General features: G+C 39.7%; 2 protein-coding genes across 2 annotated transcripts in view; one reads left to right on the top strand and one right to left on the bottom strand.

Annotated features, from left to right (window-relative positions):
• The window catches only part of LOC149464880 (myotubularin-related protein 9-like), a 28,580-nt gene extending 25,679 nt beyond the window's left edge, over positions 1-2,901 (top strand). Inside the window, exons 10-11 of the mRNA XM_089673823.1 lie at positions 1,453-1,604; positions 1,688-2,901. Coding sequence (XP_089529949.1) covers positions 1,453-1,604; positions 1,688-1,776 — 241 coding nt within the window. The 3' untranslated portion in view covers positions 1,777-2,901. The remainder of the gene's footprint in view (positions 1-1,452; positions 1,605-1,687) is intronic.
• EIF3I (eukaryotic translation initiation factor 3 subunit I) overlaps positions 2,763-14,561 on the bottom strand; it is a 42,039-nt gene continuing 30,240 nt past the window's right edge. The window contains exons 9-11 of the mRNA XM_089673824.1: positions 6,396-6,469; positions 6,233-6,325; positions 2,763-4,510 (exon numbers count right to left, since the gene is read on the bottom strand). Coding sequence (XP_089529950.1) covers positions 4,429-4,510; positions 6,233-6,325; positions 6,396-6,469 — 249 coding nt within the window. The 3' untranslated portion in view covers positions 2,763-4,428. The remainder of the gene's footprint in view (positions 4,511-6,232; positions 6,326-6,395; positions 6,470-14,561) is intronic.

The raw sequence follows: 14,561 nt of genomic DNA on the forward strand, positions 1-14,561 counted from the left end.
ATAGTGTCCCTAAAAAAGCAGTGATAGCAGGATTGGCCCCATTCACCGCCAGCACTAGCATTTAGCCCCTCCACTGTTTTTCATGGGAGATTTGTATCAATTTATTGCGGGCCAAAACAATTTATGCTCACAATACATCTCCATCCACCAAAATTCAGCTCTTGCCAGAAAATTTGCATAGAAATCTATCACAGAAATATATCATCTATACACACGCCCGTGTGAAAGGACCCTAAAACTTAAGTCTCTAGAGATTTAAGATGGGATGAACATTGTCTTTTGGTTTCATAACAGTCCAGGTACCATTCCTCTGAGCGCTGACAAGCGCACAGCTGTGACCATCACCTTCAGACATTAGCAAAAAAACTCAAGCCTTGCCTAATGGGGGGAGGGTATGCTTAGGAGCAGACTTCATGTCTTGTTTTTTGCCAGTGTCCAATCATCTAAAGGTGGCAGCATAACCTATCGTAATAATTCTAAGGATGCTCTGTTCCCCATGATATATGACAAAGAAAAGAAGGCTATCTAAAATGTCTTCAGTTCTACTTTAGTGGTTAATGAATACAGAGCTGCAATAATGTATTTTACAGCTGTCTGGTGTTCAGCTTTAGGTATCTATATAATCATTTTTACAGAGAAGATAACAGGCGACATTATATCCCAATATCAGGATTATAGGTGAGGGAATAATTTGCAGTCTGGCTAAATCAGCAATGGGCAAACTACGGCCCGCGGGCCGTATATGGCCCGGCGGACCTTTTAATCCGGCCTGCAGAGCGTGCTGTCAGGATGTGTGTAGGCGGGGCAGCGTGACGAACGTGAGGGGAGCTAGGCTCCTCTCAGTCCGCCCTGAAGACCGGAACGGCACGGGAACACAGCGAGAGGAACGCGCGGAGCAAAGGTAAGTAAATTGACACAGGGGGGAATGAATTACTATAGGGGGGGATGAATTACTATGGGGGATGAATTACTATGGGGGATGAATTACTATATGGGGGATGAATTACTATATGGGGGATGAATTACTATATGGGGGATTAATTAATATGGGGAATGAATTACTATAGGGGGGATGAATTACTATAGGGGGGATGAATTACTATAGGGGGGATGAATTACTATATGGGGGATTAATTACTATGCTTACTATGGGGGAATATTCATTCATCTACTCTTGGTCCGGCCCCCGGGTCCAATATATGAACCCATTGCGGCCCTCAAGTCAAAAAGTTTGCCCACCCCTGGGCTAAATCTATTTTTGTTAATCACACAGTGCTTCAAAGATTAGTATCCACATTTTTGTGCTTTATAAGAAGCCTAAATTTTATAATTCTACACAGACCAGAAAACATGCATTTACCTGTTGAGAAAAAAAAAAAAAAGGTGAAACTTTGTGATACAGCAAAAAAGAAAGAATTGTCAATCTTTACCTACAAACATTATTTTCAACAGGTCTCTATGTAAAGTTCGAGAACAGACTCACTCTCTTTGGGGATATCTCAATAACTTTGCAGTGAGGCAAAACCTTTTGAATCCTATCTACGAAGAAAACCCACTGGTCATCTGGCCCTCAGTCGCACCACAAAGCTTACAGCTGTGGGAAGGTGAGGAGCAAAGCAAAAATAGTAACCATTTTATGAACATTTTCTTGAAATGTACTGAATTATACTCTCTAATATGTCTATAGGTTTCTTCCTTCGCTATTTAATGCCTGCAGAACACAAAGAAATGACCTGGCAAAGAATTCAGGAGATTGTGGGTGAAGAGCACAAATAAGTTATTTTCTCGGACCTAAGAAGTCACTTCTTCTTAAAAGTTCACACTATGCTGCTGCTGACTTTTCTGAAAAAAACAAAAGATTGTGTTTACCATTTATTTATTTTTTTCTCCACACCAATATGGATATGATCGCAAATGTGAAATTGCAGTTCAAAGTTAACAAAAAAAAATTGTCTTTTTTTAAATTTTGTGGAGAAATCAAACATGGATAAAAACTGCTCTTTTTTATAGAAAAACATCAAAATGCATCCAAAAACAAGAATGTAATATATTACAGCTTATTAGTCCTCATATGTAGTATCTGCATTCTTTTTTCAGGTTTTTTTTCTCATGTCAACCTGCCAAAAACACACATCCTTGAACTAGTGTGACAAGGCTCATTATACTGTATTGCTGGAAAAGCAGAGTTATTTTAGTTTGCTCTCTTGACTTTGACTACAAATATCTCTCTCTCCAATACTTAAAGGGGCTTTGCTTTGTAGTTCATAGAAGATGGCTAAACAACTGCTAACAGATTTTCGTTCAGTTCACAGGTAGTTACAAGGACATAAGATTTCTAATTGTATCAATCTGTATTTTTCATCTTGGGTGTTGATTTAGTTCAAAGGGAGCGTAAGCGGTTAGAAAGAGCACATGTAACTGTCATTTGTGAGTTAAAATGACTAGTCTGTACTGCTCCTTGGACCCAGTAAACTATAACACCATCTTGTCAATATTAAATGGCTTTCAGGCTCCATGCCAAATACACAGCAGTAAGATCAAATGTTTTTTTTTTTTTTTGTGTGGTACCCACTACAAAATGTTTTGAGCACTAACAATCATGGCTCTTCAGTGTCAGTATAACCTGTGAATAACTTACGGGTTTTTGCATGTCTACTACATTTAATCAATGAAGCCATGTGTTATAAAGAGCATGTAGAAACCTTTAACTACCATTTAGTATTTTGCATTACTTAGAAATCGGTTCATTAAGAGGAACATAACAGAGTTTACATTTAAGTTTTATTTAATCCATATTATACTATTTGTCCTGTGTATTTTACATGTATAGGTTTCATCAGATATCACTTGGTTGCACAAGTCAAATGTTTTATTGCATTAAATTTGAAGATCAACAAATAATCATGGCGAGTTAGAATTCATGCTCAGACTGAAAGAATCCCATAACATCCTGAGAGCCATTTGCTTTCTGGTTCTCAATAACATTGTATAATATATTTAGGAGACAGTAAAATATAGATTTTATTGAAAGAACCCATTTAGGATGTCCTGTATGAACTGTCTTTGTAGAGGAAAAGATAACATAACTTCCTGGTAGCTGGGTATACAATCCATATTTGAGAAATCATGAAAAATGCTGATACAGCAAGGAATGATACGGAAATTTACCGAATACCACCACGTAAGGGTCTATTTATCAATGTTTTCACACACAATTCATTTATGAACATTGATAAATATATTCCTTAGAGAATAACTGCACTTTCAGGGAAAATCCTTAATTTGCCCTTAGGGACAGTTCACACCATGACCGCACATGCATCGCATAGGAACGTGCTGTGCATGCCTGTGCAATTCAGACAAAATGCACTCCATTTGCAATATGCAGTGGGTAGCAATACAAATTTAATGACACCCCAAACACGGGTTGCAAGTGCAGTGCATTTGCCCACACTGGATCGCATGGTACTTTGTACCATGCAGTCCAGTCAGTTGCTGTGTGTTAAAAAGTAAAGCATCAGTGTGTGTTAAAAAGCAAGTTCCTGTGCAGGCATGGCGTGAATCGGCCCCTATTCCTGAAGTCTGCAAAGTTAATAGTGAGAGATATTGGTCTTTAACTTAGCCTGCTGGGGTGGAGGCCACTCTAATCTTTCAGCATACTGTTTTTATGCTGTCTTCAGGGAAAAAAAAAAAAAAAAAAAAAAAAGGAGAGGTTCTGTACTGCAAGTGCAGTTAACCTTTAAAGGGTATTTCCACTTTTGCAGCCAAACTGGGATAACATCTATATTTGTTAGACGTTGTTAGATCAAATAGCAAAATATATTTTTAAAAATGCAGCTTTTCAGATGTTCTTTTCTGGAAACTCCAGCCCGAAAAATCCTACTAGTTCTCTTTAGGAAAGGGCTGTGTAACCGCGTTTGTCATAACTAACCCTGTCTACAACTGATAATGAAGATCTGTCTATACAGAACAAACTAGATTTGAAAACAGTCTGGCCTAAAGCTCACCATACACTATGCAATCTGATTGTATAATCTCCTTTAGATCTACCATCAAACCATGTAATGCAAGGGCCTGTCTGACTGGATACAGTGTTTGGTTAGAGAGGTGTGTCCTATAATATAGTTTTGGTATTCCTAAAAGATTGTACGTTCAGATTGTATAGTGTATGGGGACCTTTAGGAAGACTTAAAAGGTTTGGAAACTAGGCTACGCATTTTATGTTAGAGAGGAAACCCAACCTGTGTGAGTATGCTGTTAGAATGGCAACAAACAGCTATAATTTGGTTTTCTCAAAATTGACTGAAAAGTGGATATATACTTTAAGGAAGACCAACTCGTAAATAATTTTTATTTGGACCTGTCCAAAACATGATACGCTCACTATTAAATAGTTTTTAATTGAATTGCTTCCACTTTTACATTCTCTCAAGATTCAAACTCAAAGTCAAAATACTGTTGATCAAAGTAATGTATTCTGACATATCCATCCTCTCCACCACTGCTGTAACTGTGAAAAAAGACAGAAATTGCCATATTAGTCAGCTGTTTTCTGGCTGGCAAGCCAATTACACACAAGTAAATATCTGCTGCAAGGGGAACCAACTCCAAACCTCACTCTGCAATGTGCATTATGGTTCTCACACTTTGCTTGGTCCCACTTCAACACAATATGAGCACATGCATAAAAAGATTTGTCATGAGCAGAAGGTATGTCACATAAACATCAATAAAACACCTTAACATATTTTGCATGTTGCATGCTTATTCATAAGGCTTGAGGTTTAGAAAGCTTAGGCTCTGTTCATAAACGGGCGTTTTGAAATCGCCTGATTTTTAAAATGCTCTGCTAAAATGACAAATTGCGGAACTGCTAGTTCAGGAGCCATTCATTTTATTGGCACCTGAAAACACGATGCGGTTCTGCTGTGATTGTTGCGCAATCTCGCTGCAATTGCGCCAAACCGCATCGCACAAAGCGTGTCACCCAAAAGATCGCACGACAACCACATCAGAACTGCATCGCGTTTTCAAGTGCCATTAAAATAAATGGCACCTGAACAAGTAGTTCTGTCATTTGTCATTTTAGCAGAACATATTGAAATTGCAGGCAGAACCGTGGCGTTTCTGAATGCGATTCAAAAACAGCCATATGTGACCGAAGCTTTACGAGTAGATATATAGCATTCGCAAGGCAAGGAAAGTTTCTTAATGCTTATGTGTTGTACCTTCTAAAATATACATATCAACTTATGAGGAAAAAAAACAAACAGAGGGCGCACAGGCCTAGTGCATTACCATAAAAAATGTTTAATAAAGTAGGTGTTGTACTCAAACAACAATAAAGTAAAAGACACGTCATAAAAGAACAGCTGGGTCAACACCGCACTGATTAACAGTCCACAATAGGGAGCGTAGACATCCAATAGGATGACGCGTTTCGAGGACTTGCCTAAGAGGCAAGTCCTCAAAACGGGTCAGCCTGTTGGATGTCTACACTCCCTATTGCGGACTGTTACTCAGCACGGTGTTAACCCAGCTGTTCTTTATGATGTGCCTTGACTTTATTGTCTTTTGTGAGTACAACACCTACTTGATTTCTTAAACATTTTTTATGGTAATGCACTAGGCCTGTGCACCCTCTGTTCTTTCCTCATTCAGTATATTTGGATTTCCCCAGTCTATTGAGGGCAGCAAGGTGTGCATGTTCCAGGACATTCTTAATGTGGTTGTAGCCTGCATCGAGTCCATCCCCAAGCGCAGGAGCATTTGTGTTTACATATCAACTTAGGTCTGATCAGTATGTGATAACAGGAGCATTTCTAAACACAAAAGCACATAATTAGGTTTCAATATACTCATACACTCACAATATAAACATCTACAGAGAATATCTGTAGATGTTTGAATATATCTTGAGTGTATGAATATGTTGTGATTTTATGTAATTGTAAGATGTAATGCAATGTTATGTGATTGTAAGAGGTTTTATTAACATATGGATCTATATTCAGTTTCAGAATTGATGATTTATAAACTTTGTTTTAACTATTGGTTTATGTTGTACCTAAAAAATCTCACCAGTTCAAATATAGTTTTACCCTCCCAAAATTGCCGACACCTGCAGATGGCCTCTTAACAGACATATGATCCCCATTAAACACCACCACAGATGACAACTGTATTACACAGCTCATGTCACCCTTTAGAATTTTTTTTTCCGTATGCTTACCTTTTACCATCTGGGTGGAAAGCTAAACTGTTGATGGGTCCAAAATGGCCCTTTACTCTTCCAAATTCCTCCTCAACACCAACATGGAAAAACCTGTTGAAGAAAACTATTAGCTTACAGTACTTTCAGTGAAATGATCTGTTCAATCAAAAACTCTGCTTACCTAGCTTCAAATTTGCCGATCCTGGTTGAGGTTGTTGTCACATCCATGGCTTCCTGTCCTCCCCCCAGAACAACCTGCAAAAATAATTAGATGAATGGCTCAAAAATTGATTTTCAATTTCATTAAATTCAATACTTTATAAAAGAGAAACAAAACGAAGTAAAAACCAATCGATAGAAAAAAGGTATCACTTCATCTTCAACATCTGTAATAAATACCCCAGGATCCCTCCTGTGGCTGAAGAGCAGCATGGTTGGACAGCTCACCCTCTCCTGCTCTTGTCTAACCATGCTGCTAGCAAGGAGACAAATACATAAAGGCTGATTGACAGCACTCATCTCTGGCAGCAAGCAAAAAATGGAGAGGAGTGGTATCATTCAGCATAGCAGAGGGCTGGGACAGCTCCATTCACAACATAGCAAAAGATCAGCCAATGCTGCACAGCTGCCTGATCTGTCTGCTGGTAAATGTTTGCTAGAAGCCAGCAGATCTATCACACCCGTCAAGCCTGCAGAATTTTTAATTTGAGCTGATATTTATTTTAAGAACTTTACCAATACTAAAACATATAAAGTGGGGTGAACATTTCTTCACAGTGCTACTGAATTAAATCACTGGCAACACCATCATTAAGAGATGACAGCGAAGCACTTTTATGTGAGAAGTCAGCAAAATACTCCATGACTAGGGATTTAATTTTGGATCCATGTCTGCTTACTTAGCTGGGAATCCTCTACCAAGGACTTTTTACAATAACAACATTTCCTTAAAGGGTAAGTTCACCTTAAAATACAACCCCTGGCAAAAAGTATGGAATCACCACTCCTGGAAAATGTTCATTCAATTGTTTAAATCGTGTAGAGAAGAAAAAAAAAAAAAAAAAAACAGACATGCCTCTAAACTATTTTCATTTAACATTCCGACGTTCTGGCCTTAAGAAACACTTAAAAATAAAAAAGAAATAAAACTAGTCAGTTGCAACTGTTTTTGTAGATCAAGTAGAGGAAAAAATATGGAATCGCTTAATTCTGAGGAAAATCTTATGGAATCATGAAAAAAAAAAAAAAAAAACCCACTACAGCACACCACTAGCACTTTGTTGCACCACCTCCAAACAGTATTCATCAATCCAGCTCCAACGTTCTCTTATTGCAATTTCCACATCAGCTTTGCAGGTTGGAGCCTTGGCATGGACCAATTTCTTCCATTTCCACCATAGATTTTCAATTGGATTCAGGTCCAGACTATTTGCAGGCCATACCATTGACATCTTATGTCTTTCTTGAAGGAAAGTTCACGGCTTTTGCCCTATGGCAAGATGCATTATCAGCCTGAAAAAGGATATCATTATCACCAAACATCCTTTGAATTGATGGAATAAGAAAAGTGTCCAAAATCTCAAGATAAACGTGTACATTTATTGAAGATTTAATGACTGTCATCTCCCCCATACCTTTACCTGACATGCAACCCCATATCATCGATTGTGGAAATTGGCATGTTTTCTTCAGGCAGTCATCTTTATACATTTAATTGGAACGGCACCAAAGTTCCAGCATCAGCACCCTGCTCAATGCAGATTTATGATTCATCACTGAATATCACTTTCATCCAGTCATCCACAGTCCATGATTGCTTTTCTTGAGCCTACTGTACCCTTGTTTTTTTCTGTTTAGGTGTTAATGATGGTTTTTCGTTTGTTTTTTCTGTATGTAATTTCCTTTAGGCGATCTTAAAGTTTTGTCACAGGTATTGACTCCAGTTTCTGCCCATTTGTTTTGTTGTGCATTTTTCTGTTTTCAAGGCATATTGCTTGAAGTTTTTTATCTTGACGATTTGATGTTTTCCTTGGTCTACCAGTACGCTTCCCTTTCACAACCTTCCCATTTGGTTTGTACTTGGTATAGATTTTAGACACGGCTGGCTGGGAACAACCAACATCTTTTGCAACATTTCGTGATGATTTACCTGCTTGAAGTTTTATAATCCTCTCCTTTGTTTGAACGGACATCTCTCGTGTTGGAGCCATGATTCATGTCAATCAACTTGGTGCAACAGCTCATCGTGTGCAAGCACTCTTTACCTGCAGACTAATTGGCAGATGTAATCTGATGTAGGGGTTTGTTTTAGAACTGTAAAGTACCTGGTGATTCCATAATATTTTCCTAAGAATTGAGTAATTACATATTTTTCTCCTCTGCTTGGTCTGTAAAAACAGTTGCAATTGACTTAAGTTTTATTTTATATTTTTTTTTAAGCGTTTCCCAAAGCCAGAAGGTTGGAATGTGAAAATTAAAATAGTCTTGAGGCATGTCTGATTTTTTTCTACACAATTGAGCCCTGGTTCACACTGATGTGGTGCGAAATTTGCAGCGTTTTCAGTGCAAATTCTGCACCGCATCAGAATCGCACACTGTTCATGCGAACCGCTGCGGGTGTATGTTAACACCCCAAAAGCAGTCCGCAAATCGCAGTGCGATGTGCAGAACCAGATCGCATAGGTGTGAATACCTATAATTCGATTCTAGTGCGGAACCAAAAGAGGGTCCTGCACCTTTGTTAATGCGGGTGCAGTGCGAATAGAGCCATACAAAATGTATGGTTCCAACTGCACCGCACACAAATCACATGTGATTAGCACAGGAATGTGGTGCTGTTCCTGTGCTAATCACATGCGATATACCACACAGCACATGTGTGAACCCAGGCTCAATAAATATTTTCTTAAAAATGAAAGGAAGGCGCCTAAGTGTAGTATTGACAATTAATAAATAGATAAATTGCACTTACAAGATAATTAGTTAAAAAAAGACTCATCGTGTGGTGTAATAAAATCCAGGTGGAACATTCCAGCCGTCCAGCAGCAAACTGTCTATAGGATCAGGAAGTAGAGCCCAGGATGTGCCTGTGTATCAAAAATGAGGCTTGGAGAGCAGAGTCGGATATAGGAGGGGAAGGGGACGGTAATGCATTTCGGAGCATGCTCAGTAGGCCCTTTCTTTGGACCTCTGAGGACAGTTTGCTGCTGGATATTCCACCTGGATTTTATTACACCACACGAGTCTTTAACTATTTATCTTGTAAGTGCAATTTATCTATTGTTTATTAATAAATTGTCAATACTGCACTTAGAGGCACCTTCCTCTCTTTTTCATGTTACTGCATTAGAGCCATGCTTCCACTCTAAGAACAACTGCCTCGGTGCTACTACTCCCATCCATCCCTGATATCCATCTGGCACCTTTATCCTACAGCTACAGAGGTTGGGCTCTAAGTAGTGCGCCCTATATAATATACATTTTCAATTAACATTTTCCAAGATGGGCGATTTCATACCTGTTGCCAGGGGTTGTAATAAATGCACATTTTTTTCAGTTAAAAAAACAATATGCATTATTTTTTGTTGCAGGAGCCTGTACACCATTGCATCAGCAATCAGCAGATCACTGGTGCCATGCAAGTTTCCTGCAGATCTGTCAGTAGATCTGCTTGCCCGTACGGGATGTATGGGCAAGCAGATATACTGACAGGAAGAAACAATTAACTACCACAGCACTCCACAGCGCCGTGATAGTTCACTGACTACAAACCGACAGCCATTAAGGCTGTTGGGACTTGCAGCTTCTAATTCTCAGAGGACTGTGAATGCATGACACGGCCAGAGCCCTGCACAGCCGTGCTTTAAAAATGTTGAGAGAAGATCCCCCGCTAGCTGTCAAATCTGGGGAGTGGGGGCTGGTCTATTCATAACATGTTACACTGAGTATGGGTATAACATGTCATGAAAGGTGAACATCCTTTAAATGGAACATAAAGTGATAGGTAATACACGATTTTAATGCAGTCCTCCAACTATTATTACAGATTAAAAGTGAAGAATGGGGAAAATCTTTTTTTTTGGCCATACTTCTCTTGTGGGTCACAGGAGCGCACTTACTTGTGCTTCCCTGTGACCTAGAATTAGCTAAGGCCCGCTGTTAGCCAATGTCACAGAGCCACTACAGCAGCGGTTCTCAACCTGTGGGTTGAACGACCCTTTCACAGGGGTTGCCTAAGACCATCGTAAAACACATATTTCCGATGGTCTTAGGAACTGAGACACCACTCCTTTATCCATCTCCAGGCAGGTCCGCCCACATGCAGATACGCCCATATACGAGTACCCGGCGTGATGACATCACGCCAACCCCATCACATACACCTCGTACAAATACAGGTGTATGTCACAGGGTTGGCGCCATAATGTACTTATGTGGACCAGTCACACGTGTAAAGAGCAGCTACTCTGTAGAAAGCAGCTACTCTGTTAACCACCTCCCGTCGTGCTGTTTTATATAAACGGCCGGACGGTGGTAGTGCAGAGTCAGGTGGCCGTATATAAATGCACCCCCCCCCCCCTTGTGCGCACTCCCTGGGAGCTCCCTCCGGACACAGTGAAACACCAATTGTCGTACAGGACCTCTGAGAGGTCCCAATCATGTGATCGCTGATAGGCCAATCAGTGATCACATGCAGAGTAGTAAGCAAGATGTCACTTCTGACATCATTGCTTACTACATGTGAAATCTGTGAACGATCACAGAGGTCACATGGTACAAAGCTATTCACAACAGCCTTGTACCATGTGACAAGCTGTGACCAATCACAGCTCACACAGTATTTCTCAATGGCTGCAAGAATGCAGCCAGAGAGAAGGATAAATTATTGCTTTTACAGCCTTTATGGGTGTAAAAGCAATCCGTGTACAAAAAAAATAATTTCATCACCCCCCATAAGTAGTACAGTGTACTGCTAGGGTGACAGTATGTAAAAAACAAAACAAAAAAAAGTAAAAAAATTTTTTTAAAAATATATTTTTGGTTAAACTAAATTTGGGTTATTTTTTTTTTACTAAAAAGATAACTGACTAAATTTTGGCCAAGATTTATGATGAAATATTATTTGCAAAATCTTATAAGAAAAACACTTTTTTGCTAAATTTTTGGACTTTCATTTACATAGCAAAAAAAAATTAAAATCCCAGTGGTGAATAAATACCACCAAAATAAAGCTTTATCTGTCTGAAAAAAATGCTAACAAATTCATATAGGTACAGTGCTGCATGACCGCACAATTGTCATTCAAAGTGTGATAGCGCTGAAAGCTGAAAATTGGCCTGGACAGGAAGGGGGTAAAAGTGTCCGGACTGGAAGTGGTTAAAAGCAGCTACTGTGTTGAAAGCAGCAGTACTGGAGGTAAAATGACACTTCATGAATTATAATTACTGGGAAAATGTAAAATCATGTACTGTAAAATCAACTACTGCAAGAAAAAAATCTGTACCATGGGAACTTAATCTGGATGCTGATTTGTAACAATGAGAATACATCCTGCATATCAGATATTTACATTCCGATTCATAATAGTAGCAAAATTACATGAAGTAGCGACATAAATAATACAGTTCCTCATGTTGTGGTGACCCCCAACCATAAAATTAAAAGGTCGCGGCATTAGGTAGGGTTGAGAACCACTGCACTACAGGCTCTGGATGGATCCTGATCACATTGTCTTGATCCATCCAGCTGCCTGATTGACATCCTGCTCTGGCTCTCAGTGCTGAGAATTAAAGCTAGCTGTGCCTGCCCTCTCTCCAGCCCAGTGCTCCAGTGAGTGCTTGAGGGGCAGAGTGGAGAGCTGCTCTCTGCTCTGAGCAGACCAAGAGCCAAGCAAATCGGCAGACATGCGACTGCTCAGTTTTCGGTCTTAGAGCCGACAGGGGACAGCTGCAGCGTGAGTGAGTATGGATGTTTGTTTTTTTAATAACCCCATATATTTCTTTTAATGCTCAGTTGATTTAGTTTTCCAAACTGTTAAAAGATGGTTTCACAATGCATGCTGGATTTTTTTCCTTATTCTATAAAAGGCACATGAGTGCCACCTGCTGTAACAGGAGGTGCAAGTTTTCGCTGTTTCAGGGGCAGAGCTGTGAACCCTAGTAGGCAGATCTGACTGATAGTCCCACCAAAAAATACAAGATGGCATGCAAGAGATACAATCTGCCAGTGTGCTGTTATGTTCAATATTTTCTTTTAAAGTGTAATACTATGTAAACCCAATCACCTGTGCTCAAAGAGAAAAAAAACATAAAAATAAAAACTAAAACAAATAGCAGCTGGACACTATACCCTGATACCATGTATTCCAAATAATGTGTATAACAAACAGTGCAGCACTCAACCTACAAAAACCAACCCTTTACCAAACAAAATAAATGACAATAAGTGAAAATTAACAGTGTATAAAAAAATCTATAATAAAGTTCAGATCAGATCAGTCCCACATGACGAAATGGAATCAGGAAACCTAAAAAAGAACAGCCAATGTGACAACATCCACTGCCATGGAAGGCTTACCGGAAGGCTTGTAACCTCTTACTAGGTGCGGTCAGCCAGCACTCTTTAATGTAATGTTGGCAACCTCATTGATATAGGATGGTCCTCCAAAAACAGCCTGAGATAGTAACAGAGAATCGTCTAAACCGCTTCAAATGTGGAGATCCTCCAATATGTATCACTAAAGCTGGAACTTGCAGTAGAATACATGTAATAAAGAGCTGCTCCACAAAACTGCCAGTACTGGGAAATGTATATGATTGAAATTTATTGTATAAAATTGCACTTAGGGGTATTTTGGGCCCAGTTTTTCCTGAGCATCCCACTGTCATTGGGGGGGGGGGGGGTAATCGGAGGAATAAATTGGCACCAAATGTGCTAGATCCACAGATGAGGCAGACTTCTCTTCCTAATATGGTTACCATCTGTGTGGGAAATGTAAGGCATGTCAAAGTAAATTCCTTCAGGAGAAAAAAGTAACCAATTTTGTGTCTGCGCAAACTGGTAAAACATATGAAACATGCTCTCATTTCATGCGCAACTGTAAACCTGGCTTATATGATGAGGTGCCCATGTGGCTTAACCACTTGCCGCCCAGCCACCGCATATAAACGGTGGCAGGGCGGCACTCGTAGGCAAAAGCACGTTTTAAAACGGCTGCCTTTAAAACAGGTAGGGGGCGCGCACCCGCCCTACCTGTCCCGCGGGTCCCAACAGCGGGTGTCAGCCGACGGGTCACGGCCGGTTTTTACCGGCCGTTTTCCCGCGATTGACGGTGATCGCTGACACAGAGCAGGGCTGCATTGTTTACACACAGCCCTGTTCTGTGTCAGTTCTCTGACAGCTTGTGAGAAGCTGCAGAGTTTCTCTCCCTTGATCAGCTACCCCCTCCCTCCCCCCCCCCTTCAGTACACACCCCCGCCCCCTAGTAAAACACTCCCCTTACACAGCAAATTCTAAAAATGTTAACCCCTTCCTCCCCAGTGACATTAGTACAGTTTCAGTGGTTTTTTTTCACTGATCACTGTATTGGTGTCACTGGGGATGTCAGTGACCCCAGGTCAGTTCCCCCCCAGTGTCAAAATGTCCGCCGCAGTCCTGCAGTCCTGCCATAAGTCGCTGGTTGCCGCCATATGTCGCTGATTGCCGCCAAAAGTCGCTGATCGGCGCCATTATTAGTATAAATAAAATTAAAAATTCCAGTATCTTTCCCACCATTTGTAAATGCTATAACTTTCACGTAAACCAATTAATTTACACGTATTGGGATTTTTTTTTAGCAAAGACATGTCGCAGAATGCATTTTGGCAGAAATTTATGACTAAATTTGATTTTTGCATTTTTTTTTTACTGGACATGTTTTATAGCAAAAAGTCCAAAATATTCTTTTTTTTTCCTCAAAATTGTCAGCCTTTTTTTTTTTATAGCGCAAAAAATAAAAACGGCACAGGCGATCAAATACCACCGAAAGAAAGCTCAATTTGTGGGGAAAAAAAGGATGTAAATTTAATTTATGTACCGTATTGCATGACCACGCAATTGTCCGTTAAACTAGCGCAGCAGAGCAGGAAAATGGCGTAAATTGCAGTATTTATACCATAGTTTGTAGACGCTATAACTTCCACACAAAGCAATCAATATACACTTATTGGGATTTTTTTTACCAAAAACATGGAGCAGAATACATTTTGGCCTAAATTTATAACCAACTTTGAGCTTACTATATATTTTTTATAGCTGAAAGTAAAAAATATTGTTTTTCTTCAACATTTTTGGCCTTTTTTTGTTTATA

Source organism: Staurois parvus, unplaced genomic scaffold, assembly GCF_062004578.1.
Source record: "Staurois parvus isolate SC_StPar_1 unplaced genomic scaffold, SC_StPar_1.0 ptg000145l, whole genome shotgun sequence".
NCBI classification, from domain to species: domain Eukaryota; kingdom Metazoa; phylum Chordata; class Amphibia; order Anura; family Ranidae; genus Staurois; species Staurois parvus.